The sequence below is a fragment of the Glandiceps talaboti genome, chromosome 7 (assembly GCF_964340395.1).
Source record: "Glandiceps talaboti chromosome 7, keGlaTala1.1, whole genome shotgun sequence".
NCBI classification, from domain to species: Eukaryota; Metazoa; Hemichordata; class Enteropneusta; family Spengelidae; genus Glandiceps; species Glandiceps talaboti.
Genome location: NC_135555.1, coordinates 7,216,161 through 7,238,758, shown reverse-complemented (window position 1 = coordinate 7,238,758; position 22,598 = coordinate 7,216,161). Strand labels below are relative to the sequence as shown.

Below are 22,598 nucleotides of genomic sequence, written 5' to 3'. Positions count from 1 at the left end.
CGCATCTTTTACAATGTAATTCATTGTCTGATTTTGTCAATTTCAGAATGTGGAGAGACACATCTTCTCAGCTCTGGAAATTCTGTAGAAATAAGTTCACCAAACTATCCTGAAGACTACAGTAACAATCAAGACTGCACCTGGATTGTCACAAATACTGATGGCGGGAATATCCGACTTATCTTCAGTAACCTAGTTACCGAAAGTAGCTACGATTATGTACAGTTTGGGAATGGAAATATTCCTGATACCAATGCAGCTAAGTACAGCGGCAGTATAATTCCGGATGTGCTTACGACATCTAGTGATACTGCATGGATTTTCTTCCATTCTGATGGTTCATTCACTAGGCCTGGGTTTCTCTTAACAGCCGCTGCAGTTAGAGGTAGGTCAAAATCTGAACGTATAGGCCACTATGTATGTTTTTTTTTAAGGGATCGGATTGACAGACTGTGACGGTTCTTTAAACAAAAGCAGCACCAGCAGCAGCAGCAGCAACAACAACAACAACAACAACAACAACAACAACACAACAACAACAACAACAACAACACGAACATACAACATACAACAAACAAACAAACAAACAAACAAACAAACAAGAAGTGTGTATAGTTTAGTTATTGGTGTTTGTGCTCGAGTCAAAAAAATTTGATGATGTTTTTTGTTTAAGTCCAAAAATGGTGTACACAATCTACAAAATAGAGAGTGTTGACAAATCAACTCACGATGTATCTGTAGGAGTGGCCTATATGATAGAACGCTGTACGTTGTCAGAGATTGAGGACCATTGTCTATTTAGTTGGAAAAATTCACTTTTTAATGGTCTTGAATAATGATCAAAGTATTAAGGTACTAGAGTCATTTCTGTGACATATCTCTCTCTCATAGTAACATTATGTTGGCAACTGTAGTTCAAGCTCATGTATAATTTAATTTGTCCTATTTCCATGCTGTTTTTACTTGCTATGTTTTCAGATGATGACGGAGATGAAGGCGGAGAAAATAATGGTAATTGTACTTCAGTTCTAACATTATGTTTTCTCAATTGGTTACAAACTATTTACTTGATGTTTTAAACAATGAATATTGTATAATGTCACCATCTTCATGACTTTTCTTCGTATCTATTTTGACGATTACGTTCGACTAAAGTGTAGGGTGTATCGTCTCTTGTGTTTGTAATGCTGTCCATGTCAACTGACTTCTCCATATCTCCATAATTGTACTGTAACAGTACATGGTTGTTTTTTTTGTAAAAGAAGTTTACTTCAATTGTGCTGTGTACATGTCGTGTACTTGCTTCCATTACAATGCAGGAAATTACTGTTTATGGAAGGTATCGGAAAAGTGAGTTTACAAAATTAAATTCATTTAATAGATGCATCATCGTGACAATTGTTATGTCCCAAAATAGTAGTACGGTAATTATTTAAAGTGATAAGGGATAAAGAGGAGACATTGTTGTAAGACTTTTACAGAAAACTAAATTATCAGATTCGATGTCAATAGATTCTTCTTCCGACCCTTATGATTGGTACACAGATGAAGAGAAATATTTTAAACTTGACATCAAATTATAGCAAAAGTCCTAATCCGTTATTCAGACCACAGCACTGCAAATTTATTTAAACCGCCGACTACATTTTTGTCAATTTCAGAATGTGGAGGAACCCATCTTCTTAGTTCTGAAAATTCTATAGAAATAAGTTCACCAAACTATCCTGAAGACTACAGTAACTATCAAGACTGCACCTGGATTGTCACAAATACTGATGGCGGGAATATCCGACTTCTCTTCAGTAACCTAGTTACCGAAAGTAGCTACGATTATGTGCAGTTTGGGAGTGGAAATATTCCTGACACCAATGCAGCTAAGTACAGCGGGATTGTAATTCCGGATGTGTTTACGACATCTGGTGATACTGCATGGATTGTCTTCCATTCTGATGGCTCCAACACTAACTCTGGATTTGTCTTAACAGCCACTGCAGTTGGAGGTAGGTCAAATTTACCCCGTGTATGCAGTCTAGAATAATTACAAGGGATTTATTACATCAATCATATCGATAGAACAATCTTTTAATAAATCAGGAAATCTCTTGTTTAATTTATTTGATATCGTTTTTATTTGAGTAAAATGTGTGTTACACAATGATCATACCGAATGACATCCATTGCAGGGAAAATAGACAGTATTTTGTATTGAAAGACAATCTGACACCGTATGGGAATCTTCATACCTGATAGCTCGTAGTATTGACGTTTTGTTCTATGTTCATGTTTCTTTAATTTCCTTTTATACCAGATGACGACGGAGGAGATGAAGGCGGTGAAAACAATGGTAATTACAATTGAATTCATTTCCAAGAGAGATATACCATTTCAAATACAATTACATGTAGTAGGTTACATATAAGGAATCCAACATGATCCAGGCTGTCATCGAGTATGTGATTTTCCGCATGGTGACAACATAATATACAATGTATCGCCTATTGTCTTTTATGTTGTCCGTGTACTTCATCTCTTGAACCCTCTACACTTGTTCAGTAACTCGTTAGCATTTCGCACCTTTTACAATGTAATTGTCTGATTTTGTCAATTTCAGAATGTGGAGAGACACATCTTCTTAGTTCTGAAAATTATGTAGTAATAAGTTCACCAAACTATCCCGAAGAGTACAGTAACAATCAAGACTGCACCTGGATTGTTACAAATACTGATGGCGGGAATATCCAACTTATCTTCAGTAACCTAGTTACCGAAAGTAGCTACGATTATGTACAGTTTGGGAGTGGAAATATTCCTGACACCAATGCAGCTAAGTACAGCGGGAGTGTAATTCCGGATGTATTTACGACATCTAGTGACACTGGATGGATTGTCTTCCATTCTGATGGCTCCAACACTAACTTTGGATTTCTCTTAACAGCCACTGCAGTTGGAGGTAGGTCAAAATCTAAGACTACAGGCAAGCATTGGTAGGGTTTTATTTAATCGATTGTATTGACAGAATACGAAGACGTATTAGTAATGTATTCGACAATGCATTTTTTTGTAATAAAAAAAAAAGAAATATGTTGAACAAAATGTACAAGATGGATGCCATTCAATGCTACATATGAATAATATTGACAAATCAAATCAACTCAAATCAAATCACTTTATGTTTAATTTGTCTGTCATATTATATAACGTCACATGTTCGGTGATTGAGAATCATTGAATTTTATTTGGAGATATTGACTTTGTGACAGTTTGTGTAAGGAATAAATATACAGTCGCTGATATCAAATAACTTGCCCGCCATACTATAAAAATTATGTTGGAAATCATTTGCAAATTGTAGTTTAAGCTGGTGTACAATATGTTGTAGACTCATGTTGCTTTGACTCGGTTCTTCTTTCAGGTGATGAAGGAGGAGATGAAGGTGGTGAAAATAATGGTAATTGTAACTGAATTCAGTTCTAAACAATATTTTTTTGTTTACATTGATTCCAACCTATCGGCCTAAATTTTAGAGAGTGAGTCCTCGAGATGTCACCCTTCTTCGAATTGACTTCTCTTCGTCGCTATTTTGATGACTACGTTCGAGTAGTGTAGGTTGTATCGTTTTATGTGTTCATAATTCTGTATAGTGTCAACTGACTTCTGAACACTATAATTGTACAGTACATGGTTCTTTATTGACAATTCTTTAAAATATCACACCAATGTTGTAGTTTAAAATCGTGTACTTATTTCGATTACACGATAGGAAAACAGTTAATTTATGGAAGTTATCAGAGCTTTGATTCAAGACATTTTTGATAAATGCATCGCCATGACAAATGTGTAGAGATGTTCAAAAATAGTGGACAATAATTAATGAGATGATAAGGGACAAGATCTTAAGAGGACACATATATTATATTCGATGTCAATGATTCTTCTCACGAGTCTCATGATTGGTATACAAGTGAAGGGTGGTATTTAAAACTTGACATCAAATTATAGCAAATACCATCTGGGATACATCATTGTGGGTTCGTGTTTATTGACCTCCCGACATAATTTTGTCAATTTCAGAATGTGGAGAGACACATCTTCTTAGTTCTGGAAATTCTGTAGAAATAAGTTCACCAAACTATCCTGAAGGCTACAGTAACAATCAGGACTGTACTTGGATTGTTACAAATACTGTTGGCGGGAATATCCAACTTAGCTTTAGTAACTTCATTACTGAAAGTAGCTACGATTATGTACAGTTTGGGAATGGTAATACTCCTGATACCAATGCAGAGAAGTACAGCGGGGAAGTAGTGCCGGCTAATTTTATCTCATCAAGTGATAGTGCCTGGCTTGTTTTCCATTCGGATGGCTCTAACACTTGGTCTGGATTTGTGTTAACCGCTACAGCAGTTGAAGGTAAGTCAAAGATTATTAGGCGAAGTCCAGAATTACAAAATTACTACCAATTACTAGTACATGTTAGAAGAGCATGTATCAGTTCTTGAAATTGAAAATTGTAGTATATACATATGTGTACGTTTAAGTTATTAAATGACGATGCCACTGTTTGGATGGAACTATATTTTTGTACATTATGTACACACTAGGTGTCCTCTATAACGCAGACAGTTGTGACCGGAAAGAAAGCGCAATGTACTTCTGCTTTTGACAATTGCCCTAACGTGCACGTGCCTCAGTACACATGTCTCTGTGTTTGATGATGATGATGATGATGATGATGATGATGATGATGATGATGATGATGATGATGATGATGATGATGGTGATGATGATGATGATGATGATGATGGATAATAACATGACTAAATTGGCATATCATTTTGACATGGTAACAGCAAAGGTTTGAAGAGTTCATTTTCGAGGTTACATTCTACTTTAAGTAATAGCGTGTAATACATTTCGTAGACTAGTAGCCGACAATGCCGAGTTTTATTTTCATTATAGGGGAGACTAGTACAGATGGCAGTTGTGGCATAGGTGAGTAAAATACCATCAACCTCATCAGTTTTCCAGTACTGCAAAGATTTATTAATAACCAGTTTTTAAAGGAAAACGTTCATTTTCCTAGGAACTTTTTTGGCGCTTTTAAATTTTAGATTAAAATCCGGAGCAATAATTCTTATTTATCAGTAGTAGCAAAACACTCTTAAGAGATTAACATAATTTAAGAAAGCAAATCATACCGTCACAACTTTTGTTTCATATTTAATTAATGCCATGATTACAAATTTAATGTAGGGAATCCCATCGTGTTTCCCCCAGTGTGACAACGATAATTGAAAATAGACTCGAGTCTGTTAAAACTAATATAGAATAGTTTAGCGGTTAGATTTTCTGACTACTAACATTTGATCATCTTACCTCACTTTGTTTTGTTTTGTTTATTCCTGTATATGTTTTTACTCGTCTTTTTTAGCCGTGTATGTATTTTTTTGATATTTTGTTAGTGCTGCTCCTAACAATCTTAGTGAGCCCCTGATATAAAAGGATGCAATAAATAAATAATAAAATAACGAAAAATCTTACGTAAATATTTACTTGCAGATTGTGGTGGAACAGTTTACATCAGCACTGGAGAGATTATGAACATAGAGTCTCCTAACTATCCTAGACACTATGACAACAATCTGGATTGCACGTGGATAATCATTAATCCAGTCGGCGATAATATTCTGTTTAATTTCACTAATATGGACACTGAACTTGGCTACGACTATGTACAATTTGGAAGTGGTTCTACTCCTATCAAAAATCAAGATACTCGTAAATACTGGGGATCTATTCTACCTGTTGTATTTGAAACGACTGGGAGCGATGCCTGGTTAACATTCCATTCAGACGGATCTCGCACCGGAAGAGGATTCAGATTGATGCTATCCGCTATTGGTATTGTTCCTTGGTGTTTGTCTCGTTTCACCTCCGAAACAGATGATTTAGTTAACTTTTTTTGAAGTATGGGAGGGGGGGGGGGCAATCTGACATTGCCTCTTGTCAGATACTACATACCTCATTTACAACAACAACTATTTGCTTGTAAAGTTGGGTGACGCCAAACATCTGTAGTGTATTTTCATTAATTTGAGTGCTTTTAAAAAATACTCAGAGCTGGGGATGTCTGCCCATTATAACTTCAACGTAAGACCCATTTCACAACGACTATTCCCAACATATAAATGTTGCTTGTTTTCATTGTACGATTGCTATACTTTCCTCCACAGGAGACCGTACTACGCCTGGAAATGACGAAGACGATAATTTAGCGGGTCCACAGTGGCGAAAAGATCTCCGTTGCGGACCGGAATTTCCCCTCCCAGATGGCAGTCCCGCAAAGTGTGATCCTGATGGCGAACACCATTGTTGTTCTCATGATGGCAAGTGTGGTAACACTGCAAAATATTGCACATGTCCGGATTGTTACGATTTTAGTGGTACGTGTGTCACTTCATCATTTCACAACATCTAAAACGCTTCCTTTCAATAATGTTTTGTTTACAATATCTTTTGTAACTTATTTGGGATTGGTAATTTCATGATCACGATTATATGTAAAATATATCAAAGAACGCATAAAGTAAAACTGTAATATCCACCATCATGATCATTTTCATTAAGTAGTATCAACACTCACGATACGCAAACTAGTTGTATTTTGCTAGCCAGTTCACTGTGTTGTTGTGTACGAGGGCTAGGAGGTACGACAGCTAACGATGTAACACAACAGTGCGCAGTAAATGCCGGTTGACGGACTAATATGTCGCGAAACCAACGCAGCATTAGATGTTGTTACCATATCTCAGTAACGGATAGACACATTAGATACAAATCTAGTGATTGCGTAACAATCATATACCAATCCATGTAGTCTTGTATTTCACTTACTCGATGCCCATAATTTAACTTTTAGTATACTTTGAAGTACACATATGTTTTGGTTCAAACTTTCTTATGGTATAATTTAAATAATAAAAGTTGTCTTTCCATATTTCTGCTTATAAATAATCACCCATCTTCCAGTATCGTGCAGGTAAATGCCAACAGCTTTTAATGTGCACTGTAAAACGTTCCCACGCCAGCTAGACTGATCGGTCGTTGTGGGCGCTCTCACCAATTCTTTTTAGGAGAAGGGTTGGTAAGAACGCCCCCAGCGATGTATTTTACCGTGTACACTCCAGGTCGCTCCAAATTGGGTACAGTACTTAAAGTACCACGTGCGTTATAATATTTAACAAAAAAAAAATTAATATTCGATTTTGTTCTCTCCACCAGGTCCGTAATAATTGACACAGATCCCAGCGAAAAACGAGATTGTATTCGACTGGAATTGACCATTTACTACTCAGCAGGAAGGATTGCATAATTGAGAGATTTGTAGTATGACAATTGATTCTGAAAATGAGTGTTTATTTTCCCTCATCTTTTTAGTAATATAGGTTATATTAGGATATACTTTTATACAAATGGTAGAAATTCTCATATGTATAGAATACTGTGTCATGCTGTATAATCCAGAACTCAGACCCTTAGTTGGTTAGTGTTCTCAGTCCTGAATGATTGTATTTTTGTACATGGAACGAATTTACATAGTTCTATTGCAGTTACGCTGTATGTTTTTCTAGTTGAAAAAAATATAACAACAAACACCAAGTCTATGTTTGTGATAACTTAATAAATTTACATGGTAAAAAAGAGAATAAAATGCTTTATGAAAACCCTTTTACGTCCAGCAATTGATTTGTAAATATAAACCGGAAAATACAATCACTAAGTCTACTAAGACATGTCCAGTCTCACCTCCTATATACTCCATATTATATATTCATGAATATCCATGCATATGGTCACGAAGTTATCCTTATTTATGGCATCCGGTCCGGTACAGATTGTAGAGATCACAGTCATTGATTTTATTTCATTTCTCAGGCTCGATCCCAGGGCCCTCAGACTTAATAGTTAACTAATTAGTTACGTTTACGAAAACAAACAAACAAACAAACAAACAAATAAAAATATACAAATAGACAGACAGACAGACAGACAGACAGACAGACAGACAAAAGTCTAATAAGTGCTGACAAGAATCAATAACAAGTAATTACAAATGATTATAAAAGTTACAGCATATTTTCCTATATGTGAAATGGTCACAATTGTGGGGTATGTACAATTGTGACCATTTCACATATAGGAAAACATATAGTAATTCTTGTTGATAATAATTTGTAATTACTCAGATGTCGATGCTTGTCAGTATTTTATATTTGTTTGTTTGTCTGTTTTCGTAAACATAACTAACTAAGCCTAAGCACCCTGTGGCTCGGTGACTCGCAAAATATTCTGAGTTGCCCTCTCCCTTTCCCATTTTGATAGAAGACTAAGTGCTCCCACCACCTGTGTATGCAGAATTTTCCATGACTTCCGCTCATTCATCATTCCATCACCATGGTCCCTCTACTGCCGAACTGACAGGTTCGGTGAACAGTCTATGTGACAGTAACAGGCAAGGCCGACAACCAACGGATACCTAGCCATCCCAAAACGTGCCCATTAGCTGCAATAAGTTTAGCGTTATTTTATATTTGAACTTTTTTTGCCGTTCCCGAGTTTTCAGTGCAAACTTCGAGGTGCAGAATTAGAAAGATAAAAAACTCAACAACGAAAACTAACGCTACTACAATATTGCAGCTACGTGTGTTCTTATGAATCAACAAGTGTTGACAGACCTAATAAAAAATGCATTTTTTTCCATCAGTATTTTGTTCTTCTTCTGGTTGTTCAATCTTATATTTTGTTCTGATAAATAAAAAAGGCGAAAAACTGACGACGTTTACATGTAAAATTCTCATTTCATAATGCCTTCAATGAAATTGAGATTCGTAATCATCTCTCCACGAAGAATACACTCAACCTTGCCGCTTGTCCTTTTCTCCGAGTTCCCACAAATTAAGTTTAGTCGAATCCAGAATCCATGTACGATGATTCTTGGAGATACATGCAGGGTTCGCACGGTCCTGGAAAACCCTGGAAAACCCTGGAATTCCAAACCCTCCCTGGAAAACCCTGGAAAACCCTGGAAAAATGCGCCCTACCCCTGGAAAACCCTGGAAAATGATCATGTTCAATCGATCGATTAATATTGACGATCGTCATGTCCGTGCTTGAGCCACCCATTCATATGATTCTGAATCTCGTAAATGTGAAATTGCGAAAATATTTTCAAAGTCTTTCGCCACGCTGGGTGATGAATCAAAATTCACGCCGATTGAACCCAGACAGTCGAGCGATCGTTCCACGAGACACTTTGCCCCACAGACCGTGCGTATTAGTTGAATGGGCGCCGCAGTGTTTCTTTCGATCTTGCATATATTGCTACTCCGTACATCTCCCAGTCGTCATTTCAGGGACATGATATTGTAACAGTCCCGGCCGGGGTAACGTGTACAGTAGGTCTGTTAACAAGATTATCGTAACACTGTAGCGAGTATCAAAGCATCATCAACCTCGATTAGAAATTGTTACAAGTTCGGCGCACGAGTCGACTGATACTACAAGCTAGGGCCTAGGGAAGTGCAGATGAATTTCCGGGTTGTGACTTTTATTTCGTCGATAAATGGGTATTTGTGTTACATGTTCTAAAAGAATAAACTACTGTTTTATGTTGTCGGTACAGTAACATTCGTCAATGGTCAAGTTGAGTTGAAATCGCGATGTTCCGCAACTCGTGGCATCAGTACATAAACATCGAGACGCAAGCGATGAATGTATCCAGTTATTCATAGCTCGAAATTTCGTTACGTAGATGACGTTTTTATTCAAAATTTTGAAGAAAAAAATTATTTTAGGTGGCTTACAAATCTAGTAACATCAAACCAAACAATAATGAGGACAAACTTTAGTTTTTAATTTATTTTTCTGGATATGTCTGAATTAGACTGACGAATGCTGCGATTCAATCTTACACGATCAATGCACCAGCTTGACGAAACGGCTACTTAGGGGGTAGGACAGAGGTTTCTCCGTTAATCTTAGCGTGTAAACGTGGTTTTGAAACCAATATCTTGCATAGTGTCGATTGTCTTTAAAATGTTTTGTCACATATTATGGGAACTGTTGTTGATTTTTCTCGTCCACATCAGACAATTAGATGTCATTCAAAAAATATACTTTAGTGTCAACACCCCTGGAAAATGGCCAAAATCAATATGAATACCCCTGGAAAACTGACGAAAAACCCCTGGAAAGTCCTGGAATTTTGTTTTGCTTTAAGTGTACGAACCCTGTACATGTATCTTGCAAGCAAGCAAGCAAGCAGTCAAGCAAACAAACAAACAAACAAGTAAAAAAAACCTAATAAACAATCTCCCGCATCCGAGTCACCGTGCCACTGAAAAATAGTGGAGGAGGGTATGGATAAACAAACGGACGAATCCCGGAAGTAAAAGTAAACATAAGCAGAGGAGTGGTCGGTACGTGCAATATTCGTTTTCTTGTTTTGATAATTGCGATAGGATTATTGATTCAAATTGGTTATCTTACATCGGAATGACATACCTTATCAGTGTAAGCTAGAGATGTGATTGAGTGACAGCGAGTCATCAGCACTTACATAGTGATTACATGAAATATTGGGTACTTCCTTATGTCATATATTTCATGTTGACTTATATTATTGCAAGTATTGTCAGTACTCCCTTGGGAGTTGGAGAGGTTAATCCACTTTGACTTTGACCTCCAGGTCAAGTGTCACAATCAAGCCATTACTGTATTAAACTATTCACACGATAATTCGCTATTTTCCATCTGTTTGTTTTGTACAGCAATGCATTAATACTATCAATGAATTATCTGGTGCAAACTACACATAATTTGTCAGTATAGTTGGAGAAGTGAGCGAACTGTCCAAATAAATGAAATTTTACAACCTGCCTTTTGCCCATGCAACCACAATCAGATCACACATGCAAGTAGTGTTTCAGAAATCAGTTATGTAATCTCCTAGATGTATATTACAATGATGGACGAGTGTGAAGCTACCATCATATTCATATTCATCTTCACTTTCAAAAATTGACCTCTACGCTCAATGTAAATATGATGATAGCTTCACACGTTCATCATCAGATTCAAAGTCTTCTGAATGGGTATGAATGCGCGTTCGGCAAATCACATAAATCTTTCATTGGCAGGTGGAAATCATGTGATTGTAGTTACTTTTCACTTGATTTGCGTGGATTTGCATGCTCTTCTTATTTTTGAGTATCCAATTTGCACCATGAATTATTGTTGTCATATAAAAAACTAATTTGGATGTTTAGTATGCCTTTCCCATATCTTTGAAAATGAAATATCAATATTTGGGTGTACAAAAAAAATGTATGGGTAATGTAATAAAACAGCCTGGCCGGGTGTGTTTTGATTTCCAGCAGTGCTGCTATCTTTGAAACCCTACTTAACACTTAAACTGGTGAAATTTACTCATCAATGATGTTACTATCCAACCGCTATGGATAAACTTTGATGGTGACTGGCGCCCTCTGAAGGTGATGATTAATTTTGACAGGCCTATATAATTTTCTGTACATTGAAATCCCCAAACCGAAGTATCACCTAAACTTACCACAGGAGTTTTCCATCATGATTATATAAAGTCATCCACACCACAAGAAAAGAAATACCAAGTGAATTTGGGCAGTATTACTTACAAAAACACTACAACTGCTTATTTTCACAAACTTGGGCTTTGTGTGTTTTTCTATAGACAAAATGACACATTATTGTAAAGTACCAAATATAAAATCTTGTCCATTGTATACAAAATGTACATATTGTAAATATAGCAGCAGTGAGGTTTGATGCTAATTATCGATATCGTCACATTCAAAAACATTCATACTCATAGTCATAGCAAAACATTTCTGAGGACTGAAAGAGGAAAGGATGATGTCACCAAAGATAGGATCATGGAACTCACAAAATTTCAAATGGGGTCTATGGCTGGACCTACATGTACTGCCAAATATGACAACTTTGTTCAAACATTGGTAGGACATGGCATATGCATATGGAGCACCAAGTGGTCCTGGTGGCCCAGCCTCTAAGGTGGAATTGAGAATATCATGCAGGAAGCTGATCAACAAAGATATAAGCTCTAAATCAGATCCAATGGTAGTACTATATATGCAGCTTGGAGGAACATGGGTTGAGGTGAGAAAAATACACCATGTTTATGTTGAATTATGGATTATACTTATAAGGCTATATCTGTTTCACAGCTTATCCTGAAATTGGTTCCGACACACATACTACCATGCACACAACCACAAACACACACACACACACACACACACACACATACATACATACATGCACACACACAGCATATGTGTGCATACATATCAAAATCAAGCCATTTCTTGCACATCATAAGCACTTACAATGTACAGTATGCCACAGATGATTTATCATTGTACAATAAATATATGCCATTGATATATGAGGAAGGGGTTCTTGTTTGATCAAAGAAAATTTGACCATGTCAGAGGACAAAAGGGACAGTTTTTTTTATTCCGTCACTGGAGAATTAAAAGAAAAACCATTACAGGAGATTTCGTCTTTGCTTGTAGATGCCATTAAACAATGTATCAAGACCAGTGAGACTAATCACCAGGTTTGATGTTGAGATAGACACAATAAAGATAACACACAAATATCCCTTACACAGTGTCTGCTTTGTATATTATTTATGATAACAAAACCAGACAAATGTAACAAAATACAGAGCAGACACTGTATAAGGGATGTTTGTGTGTTATCTTTATTGTGTCTATCTCAACATGAAACCTGGTGATCAGTTTCGCTGTTCTTGATACATAGTTTAATAGCATTTGCAAGTTAAGATGAAATCTCCTGTAATATGCATTCATAATTGTTTATGATGTATATATATGTATCATATATATCACTGTTCTCTCAGCCCTCAATAAATGGGTTGTCTTCATGAATGTTCTAGTTATCACATCGCTGAATGCCATCGGTATTCTCCTTGCTATCACTTATATTAGATAAAGTGCATATTAAAGAGTATGAGATGGTGAAGCTGTAAAATTGAAGACCTCTCTAAGAGCATTTGAGAATTGTTTAATTTGTACAGGTGGTGCTACTCAGCAAACCGTATAAGATTTATTCAAGTATTTGAAATCTTGAGTTTCCCCATCACTGTTCACTCGTAAATATTGAATGAGATACCTTACATGTGCCATAAGTTGCAGAATTCCCAGATTTAAATCAACACTTTATGTCAAATGCATGAAGTATTAGTATACCTTTAAAGTGATAGATGTTTCTGCCCTAGAGTTTCACCATGGCAACATTATCTATCCTAGAGGTTTGTCAGTTTCATTGCATTATTAATGGATTTGTTTACATATCATCCGTCACCATGACAATATTAATCATTGTGGTTTGTCACAGTGTAACTTATAGTATATTGATGTTCCTTATAAATAGCTTTGTTTCAGTAACAACTGCCTCTGTGGCATTAATGTTTATTCAAAAGGTTTATCGCACAAGTGTCAGTTATGCAATAAATAGCTAAATAAAATGAGGTCTGGCCGAATCTCAATATCATCTGTTACCATGACTACAATAAAACCTGACTAAATTATTTGTTTGTCTTTTCACAGGTGGAGAGAACAGACAAAGTGACAAATAGTCTAGATCCCAATTTCTCCAAAGCCTTAACGGTCAATTATATGTTTGAGGAAGTACAGAAGATGAAGTTTAGCGTGTTTGACATCGATAATGAAACAGAAAAAGTGTCTGACGATGATTTCCTGGGCGAACATGAATGTACTCTGGGACAGGTAATAATATTTATAAAGGTCACATGTAAATTTTTATAGGTCAAAGGTCAAATCCATTACATCAAGGGTCATTAGTGGTTATATAAAGGTCAACTAGTAATTGCATTATGTCAAAGTTAGGGATAACTACCAACACTCGCAGGAAAATATTAATATTCATGATGTAATTAATATTCATACTTACTGACAAACTTTATTGACAAAGATAAACGGATTTCATAATATGGGATTTTTCAGACGTGAGAGAAAACTTTTGTAATTCAGATTTTAGTTAGATTGAAGTGATGTCATACACTGCACTGTACACTTCATTAAAGTTGTAATAGCTTGTGGGAATTCTCATAAAATAAACAAGCTTCTATGGATTTTTCTAGCCTGTTGAAAGCTGAAAATGGTAGACATTTTGTTCAAGTGTACGATATTTTTGATGAAATGCAATGAAAGTGATATTAAATAGCTAAATGTTACCCATTACATGTCACTTTCTGCTGGGTCAGCAAACTGTGGAATCTTCTATGTTTATGAGAACATCAGAGGAAACACAAAGTACTCACATTTACAGACAACAATTTGACAGCGAATTGCTCTTTGCTGCATTTTGCTTTTAATATCATTCATGATAACTCAACATGTTAATCTATATGGTTCAGGTTAAAAAAAATCAGCATGTATGAAAATTAATATGAAATGATAAATGAGACAATGTTATAATGTCAAATGTGGGTATGTGATAATTGATAATCAATCATAAAACTAATGATAACTAATTCTAAGATTGTGAGGTTACATGACAGTGAAAAATTCATTAACTTTACCAATTTATCAACTTCAAGTGTTTTGATCAGATGTTAATGGTGTAGTGTCTACCCAGTGAACAGCAATTTGGGATTTGGTAAATTGATTCTTGTCAATTAAAGTGTCATCTTTAAAAAGAAAAAAAAACTAACATGAAAAATAGACTCGGTTGCATTTTAGAACAGAACAACAATTCATAGAGGCTTGGTAAAAATTTCAGTTCTCAGGAGTTTTTTGTAATGTGTAGACTTTGATTAGAAGATGTAGTGGATGCTAAATGTTCGTTGATACTTAACTCTTATATAACTGAACTTTTATAAATGGTAAAGTGCATTTTTCTATTGGTGTCTTATCTGTGCAAAAGGTTTTCTTCTGCTTAGATATAATCAAAATTTTGCTTAAGAGTGTCAACCTTTAGCTGGGAATAAATTGTGATATTACTCATGATGTGGGTATGTGTTATTTTCAATTACCACACCTCAGTGTTCTTTCTGAATCTGCCATTATCAGAATAGAATTATCTGTCCTACTATGAATAGACTATTACTTGCAAGATAATATTTGCCTGTATGTACAGAGAATATCAACTAAAAATGTGTGTGTGAAGGATGTATTCCATAATGACAATTTCCAGTTTCAAAAAAGGATTGTTGCACACCAGATATGGGCACAATTAACTATTTTTTAAGATGCCATGCTCACTGCAGTTAAACTGTGATTCTCGGTACCTGAAAGAAAATTTTACCATCCACTGCAGGCTACAAAAATGCTACTGTAGGTATTGTGAAGTATGGTGAGAGTAAGAATGAATGGCCATGTAATAGATACGCATGTACTCTGACATTATCGCACTTTCTTGCCAGCTTACAGGCTGCATTTATAATAAAAAATCTATATCAAAATTTCAAAATTTGTCTTTGCTATAAATATTTTAGTTTCCAAAGAAGAAAAATAAATCATAAATCCACCTGAGGAAGAAATTCATCATTTGAACTTTTGTACATTTTCTTTGCTATGAATATTTTAGTTTCTAAGTAAGAATAATCAAATCATTTATACATCCTCTGAGTCATTAGAACTGGAAAAAAAAAATCATAAATTGGAACTGTTGCATGCATATTTAACTGCAGGTTGTATCAAAAGGAGCATACACCAAACCACTAACTAGTAAGTCTGGCAAACCCATGAAAGACAGCACTATTACGGTGAGTTGAAATTTGAATAATTAAACTAACTGTAACTATGGAAATATCACTGCAGTAGACAAATGAAAACTGATATAAATTGAAGGACCTGTTTATGAGACACGGGTGTCTGGTTGGGTGATGAATTATTAAAGCCAAGATAATATGATTAGTATTATCCTGTGCATTTTAGACTGCAACCTGAAATGCCACTCCAGGAAATAAAGGTACACATATTTTCATAAATTTTAGGTTCTGGATAGTCGTTCCATGATTTCACATCTCATAAATTTTGCTCGATTGCCGAGAAACACTAAATTGAAGCTCTTTTTCACCTCTATTCTATCTAGCAATGGTACAATATTGCTACATGGGTCTTAGCAGACATAAATATGTAGCAGCTGAACAATGCATATTCATGACCTTAAGAGTAATGAATATTCACTGTTCATCTAATCCATATTCATGTCTGCTGAGACCCATGTAGCATTGCAAGAACAATAGAGATGAAGATGCGTTCAATTTGGTGTTTCTTGGCAGTGGAGTGACAGTTATGTGATGTGAATTCATGATAAGACGCTCCTGAACCCAAAGTTTATGAAAATACCTTTATTGCCTAGAGAGACCTTTCCCTTTAATGATGTACATGTAGTGATAAATTATATATGATAAAATGAAATAATGTAAATGTATCAGTATATTCAGCTGTGTAACAGTTGCATTTATGCAGTTATTGCAAAACTGTACCATATTGTAATATGTTTCTCACAAACAAAATAAACCCAGCTAACTGCTTTTGTGAATGAAATGAAATTTGTTACAGAAGGAAACAAGTGCATGTATGCATCTCTTCTCACTATGTCTAAATGTTGACTTTGATATTATCAACAGGTAGTTGCTGAAGAAGTGTCTGATTCCAAGCAAAATTTGAATTTGAGTTTTAGAGCTAATAATGTTGACAAAAAGGTAATTTAATCATCTTTGGATGTGTCTTTCAATCCTTGCCTTCTTTATTATATGCTGTTAATTTAACACCAAGTTTGAGTTCTGTCAATTGCAAGTGATAGTCAAGTATGACTCAATAAAGTAGAATACTGCCAGTGCATTTTAAAAATACAGCAAAAACTATGCTCCAAAATGTATAAACTCAGCGCCCCTTTAAGGCAGATGTAAATCTAAGTGAAGTTGAATAAAATTAGAACAAAAATGTGACACTGTTGTCATATTTTTGTATTCATTATAATTTTTTTTTCAATAATTTTTTACATGATTTTAACAAAAGACATATCTATTACTTTGTAGGATTTCTTTGGCAAGTCAGATCCTTACCTTGAGTTTTTCAGATCAGGTAGCCAAGACAACCAGGTAATGGTTCACCGAACAGAGGTAGGTTAAAGTTTAGCTTTACTGTATCATTTCAGTTTGGTCTTTTACTTATTACCAAAGTATGCCTGATATTTGGAACATCTCTGAAATGGAAGTCTTTCCAGTCATAATATGTTTTTATGATAAATAAGCATTTAATCATTGAATATATTGATAATTTTTATGACTTGAAGATTGTGGAATTTTCATGTTTCTTCTTTAATTAGGTTGTCATGAACAACCAGAGTCCAACATGGAAGACTTTCAAAATTTCTGTACAAGCTCTATGTAATGGTAACTATGAGAAACCAATTAAGGTAAGTCTGTGATAATGTGTTGTTTACATGGCAACCAAGTAAAACCACTTAATGATATGTCATTTACATTGCAATCAATTATACTATTATGTAAAACCATGATATTATGTTATTTCCATGGCAACCAATACACCATATTCTGGTTATGGGAAAGACAAAAGAATACGGATTGGCCTCTACGAGTACTGTTTAGAAGTACCTTTTGTACCACAAGTGTAGGTGCATGATAACTGACTACTATAAATCACCATTTCTCAGTGTTTCACAGCAATGGTTAGTTGCATTATCAAGCGATGAAAACATTCTACCAACTTTATTTCAGTCTGTGTCATTTTCAGTTGACTGCTTTATGTATTGCCATTTGATTTTAGCCCAAATTTTTCATCATGTTGGGTTACCCTCTTGTGACACTGCTTTCAGTAATGACTGCAAAATGGGTGACTGGAATAAGGCATATTAAGGTTATCAATATTGATATGTACATGTAGTTTACATGGCAACCAGTTATAATGCAATTTTGACATTGTGTTATTTATCCATGGATCAAGCTATTTTTGACAATCCAGCAAGCCTTAATCTTTATGTCATTCAAGGTCTGTGCCAAGTAAAAAGTGCTTTGAGCACAATTTCAGTTGTGGAAAATTAAATAGCATGTACATATATGTAATTGATACCACTTTCAAGGTTTGAGAGTGTTATGAGGATCCACAGCTCGAAGCAAAGCATGATGCGTAACATGTATAATAAGCATTGTACCCTTCTTAAAGATCAACAAAGAAAATATGTATGCTTAGGAAAGTAATATTTGAATACCAGCTTATCATTGACCATTCATGATTCTCCTTACTTGTCAGATTGTATGTTATGACTGGGATGATGATGGAAGCCATGATCTGATTGGTGAAACTACTGCAACAGCTCAGCAAATGATAGATGGTACTACTGGTGGTAGACAGGTGAGATGTTATTATTTAAGTTATTGATGAGTTATAGACTCAATTTTCCTTTGATGAGTGTAGTATGGTGAATAACAAAATATGTCTGACTTATCTGTCAATAATTGCTTATCTGGATGCCATTTTTGCCTCTAACAGACTGTAACTACATGTAGGCAAACTTTCCGTGGGCGTGGCTTTAGTGCTCAGGGCGAGCAGTTAATTCAGTTCATATTTTCTGTCATCAACCTGTTACATAGGCTGAAAGAGAAGTTGCATTTAATTTTCAGTTTTGAATGTGTTAAGGATGCTATATGGATGATCAAGTGTGTGTGCCATTGTGTGTGTGTGTGTGTGTGTGTGTGTGTGTGTGTGTGTGTGTGTGTGCACGTGTAGTGGGGAGGGGTGCAAATCATGGCATTTACTTGTCATGACTTTTGTTTGACCAGTGCAACAAGAGATTTGCAATATCCACACACAGTTGTTATTTTATATGGACTGGTGTACAGATGTTGATGAAATGTGGCATTTCCTCCCAAACAAACAAACAAACAATAAATATAATACCTGATTCATAATATTTGTATGAAATCATTTTCTTCCATTTCAAAACTTCCTCTATATACTCTATAAATAATTCCAATTATCCAGAGAGAGGTTATTGATATCGGCAGTTCTCTGCAAAGTTGCTAGATTGAGAGTCACTCTATTACCATTAACTTTCCAAGATAAACTGTTGAAAATTTATTCACTCACTTTATTATAAATTTTGTCCATATCAGAAATTTTCCTCAGAAGAGATGCATGATATATAAAGATAGATTTTTGTTCCATTGTACATGTAGGCGGAATGGCAACTTGTCCATCCAAAGAAAAAGGCAAAGAAGAAATCTTACGTACATTCCGGGCAATTGTTCCTGACATCCTGCAAGGTATGTTAATTATCTTTCAAATTTGTCAGTCAAATCCATTTTTTTTCTTAAGATAATGAAATTACAGCCACAAAGATTGTACTTAGTATTTACTTAATATGTAAAAAGTTTTTAAGTGTACGAGTCACACAATTTTGTAAGTAACATAATATAAAGTAAAATGAGTTATGCAAAACATTGGCATACTAAATTTTAGTTGAAGGATTCTTGTTTGAAAATGACAGTGATACATACTATGTTCGGATTACAAATGTGAGTTTCACTCTGAGGCAACATAAAGCTATTAACACTGGATTTGGGACTCCTTTCACACTGTACCTGACACATATCACATACCAAAGTCATCCAATATTAGCACAACCTTCATTTGATCCTATCATTTATCAGCAGCCCTGAACTGGAACCCTCTTTATCTAGGAAACTAAATACACTTGTGTAATCAAATGGAATGTTGTGTCAGACACAAAAGAAAAGTCGACTCTAAACACCCCAGTGTACCTGACCTAAATTTAATCCAACTCACAGTCGACTCAACTGGCTCAGTGAGAACCCCCTGATAATCATCATAAATATTACACCATTACTATAGGGTAAAACACTCATCGTGATTGGATAATTAAAGTCACATGACATTTCATATGTAAACAACCACATTACAACTGTCAGATATATAAAACAAGTGATGATTCACAAGGCTAGAAGTGTAATTTGTAAAGTAGAATAACTTGACTTTGAAATAAAACTTTAAAGGGACAGGTTCAGCAACTCCTGGCTATATATAGTATAGTTTACTTACATGTTGTCCTTCATCACTATCATGATAAATTTCAATCTAAATATCAGCTGGGAGTACATGTATTCTGACTTTGGTAGGCTACATAATTGTGTAACATTAATGTGTTATGTGTACTCTATATATCAGATAACTCAAGAGTACTCATTCCTAGACTATATACTTGGTGGATGCCAGATAAATTTCACTGTAAGTACATGTATATAATCATCCAGTATAATAAGATTTTGCTGTATGCATGCTGTCCATTTTCCTATCCACTATGTACACTAAGAAACTAGATGTGTTTAGCTTGAATATGACTATAAAATCTAACTCTGTCCAAATTTAAGTACCTACAAGAGCTGCCAGATGTCAATTTCCACAAAATTAGTATGTTTTGGTCATCAAAATCTAATGAATTACCAGATTCCCTCTCTGAAGCTGGTGTTCACCATCTTTAGCAAAAAGTCTTATTGGAATTGTGTTAGTAAATGAGACATGGACAGAGACACTGATATTGCCACCTGATGCAGAGAATTTAGGCGAGTTTCGCTGTTTAAGTCAAAAAAAATTTTTGTTTATGGTCGGTATGTAGTGAAAAAAATACTGTCCTCCTGTGATCATATTATTTCCTATTGTATTACCATTACATGTTTGGAATGCTTTTTGCATGTGTTCACCATCTACACTGAAAAACTGAACTTTTTAACCCATAGAGTAGTGTATTGATTAAAGAGTGAGATGAACTCAGCATTATATTGTCATTATAAGATTGATATGTGAATATTATTAAACAGATTTATTGATGGTTTCTTTGTTGTAGGTTGGAATTGATTTCACTGGTTCAAATGGTGATCCTAATCATCCCAGTTCACTTCATTACATCAGTCCAGGATATCCTAACCAATATGCACAGGCTATCAGTACTGTGGGTAATGTGATACAGGACTATGACAGGTGAGTTGACAGGCTATCAGTACTGTGGGTAATGTGATAAAGGACTGGTCAGGTGAGTTGACAGGGTATCAGTACTGTGGGTAATGTGATATAGGACTGGTCAGGTGAGTTGACAGGCTATCAGTGCTGTGGGTAATGTGATACAGGACTATGACAGGTGAGTTGACAGGTTATTAGTACTGTGGGTAATGTAATACAGGACTATGACAGGTGAGTTGACAGGCTATCAGTACTGTGGGTAATGTGATATAGGACTGGTCAGGTGAGTTGACAGGCTATCAGTACTGTGGGTAATGTGATACAGGACTATGACAGGTGAGTTGACAGGCTATCAGTACTGTAAGTAAAACCTATCTCAAGTGAATACTAAAGTCAGTGTAAACACAAAATTTACCAAGGCATTGCCTACGTTATTCTGAACTTAGTGTACTGTCCTTATCTAACTTTATCCATAGCTATCATGATAGAATCAAGGACCTAGGCATACCTAATGTTTTTAATAATGTAAAAAGCTCATGTCTGTCCATTTTATAAGGTACAGGCATCTATTTTGAACTTTTGACAGTGAATTTCATTGTTGATAAAATGGAATGTAATCCATAAGACATTTTCAGTTAATGTAATTTGATAATTCATTGAAGGTGGCAGTAAAGGCTAGGGCATCAGTTGAATTTGTATATAAAAACTTCATAAAAACCTCGACCTAGAAACCTAGAAACTATTTTTCACATGCAAAAAAAAAATCCATTCATAGTTAGTTCTGGTATGGTGAGTTCAGCTTGCATTAATTACCACCATAAGGTCTTTGATGTCCATTCTGATACGTAATTTGGCCTTATTTTGAGGATCACCAATGACCAGTGTAATGCACAGTTAATGTTTTGTATGCTGAGAGGGAGTATTTTGAAATGAGACAGGGAGACTAGATAAAATGATTTAATAAGAAAATGAATTGTAAGCAGACAGGGGACTTTAATAATATGTCTACCATGGACAAGTTGAAGACTACTGTCTACTTTGATAGAGAAGAGACAGTCTAAATTTGGCAATTTATGACAGACATGTTGAAGTCAGAATGATACAACTGGTTCAAATATGACAAAAATCACAAACCTTGAAACAAAACGTCACCTGATTCGACAAAAATCTCACTAACATTGCCACAGTTTTTGTCTGGCCAGACAAAGTATCTCTTTGATGTTGTAAATGTTCTTGTCTGGCTCTACAAAAATCTAATTAATATTTCCACATGTTATCGTCTGGCACGACAAGAACTGAACTACAATTGATACATTTTAGTCAATTGACTGTCTCAAAAATATCAAAGAATGCGCCAAACCTTAGGTTTACCAGGCAGGGACATATGAATTTGGCATTGATCTCCTAAGATAATGGTAACTCACGCAAAGAAAGTGTAACAATATCAGAAAAGATGTTGTCAGTAAGATTTTTGACTAGCCAGCC

The 22,598-nt window shown here is 35.3% G+C and overlaps 2 protein-coding genes across 3 annotated transcripts in view; both read left to right on the top strand.

The window, feature by feature from the left end:
* Positions 1–680: 680 nt before the first annotated feature.
* On the top strand, positions 681–7,372 carry LOC144437465 (dorsal-ventral patterning tolloid-like protein 1). Its single transcript, XM_078126408.1, has 10 exons — positions 681–765; positions 979–1,011; positions 1,662–2,000; positions 2,309–2,344; positions 2,612–2,950; positions 3,413–3,448; positions 4,072–4,410; positions 5,560–5,901; positions 6,234–6,390; positions 7,282–7,372. The coding sequence occupies exons 1-10, from the start codon at positions 681–683 to the stop codon at positions 7,370–7,372; spliced, it is 1,797 nt and encodes a 598-aa protein (XP_077982534.1).
* Positions 7,373–10,447: 3,075 nt separating this feature from the next.
* The window catches only part of LOC144438288 (copine-3-like), a 37,008-nt gene continuing 24,857 nt past the window's right edge, over positions 10,448–22,598 (top strand). The window contains exons 1-11 of one of the 2 annotated variants that reach the window (XM_078127343.1): positions 10,448–10,478; positions 12,058–12,216; positions 13,695–13,874; positions 15,800–15,874; positions 16,745–16,819; positions 17,156–17,239; positions 17,446–17,535; positions 18,390–18,491; positions 19,316–19,402; positions 20,325–20,384; positions 21,001–21,134. In XM_078127343.1, coding sequence (XP_077983469.1) covers positions 12,061–12,216; positions 13,695–13,874; positions 15,800–15,874; positions 16,745–16,819; positions 17,156–17,239; positions 17,446–17,535; positions 18,390–18,491; positions 19,316–19,402; positions 20,325–20,384; positions 21,001–21,134 — 1,043 coding nt within the window. In that variant the 5' untranslated portion in view covers positions 10,448–10,478; positions 12,058–12,060. Of the gene's footprint in view, positions 10,479–11,482; positions 11,553–12,057; positions 12,217–13,694; positions 13,875–15,799; positions 15,875–16,744; positions 16,820–17,155; positions 17,240–17,445; positions 17,536–18,389; positions 18,492–19,315; positions 19,403–20,324; positions 20,385–21,000; positions 21,135–22,598 lie in introns of those variants that run through there. The other variant, XM_078127344.1, reaches the window with a different exon arrangement.

What these genes read in the sequence shown, in the direction of transcription:
- LOC144437465 (XM_078126408.1), top strand. Translation starts at nt 681, where the DNA reads ATGGTGTACACAATCTACAAAATAGAGAGTGTTGACAAATCAACTCAC. An exon ending in AACAGCCACTGCAGTTGGAG is followed by an intron (nt 2,001 to 2,308) that starts GTAGGTCAAATT and finishes CTTTTATACCAG; the next exon opens with ATGACGACGGAGGAGATGAA. An exon ending in TGAAGGCGGTGAAAACAATG is followed by an intron (nt 2,345 to 2,611) that starts GTAATTACAATT and finishes TGTCAATTTCAG; the next exon opens with AATGTGGAGAGACACATCTT.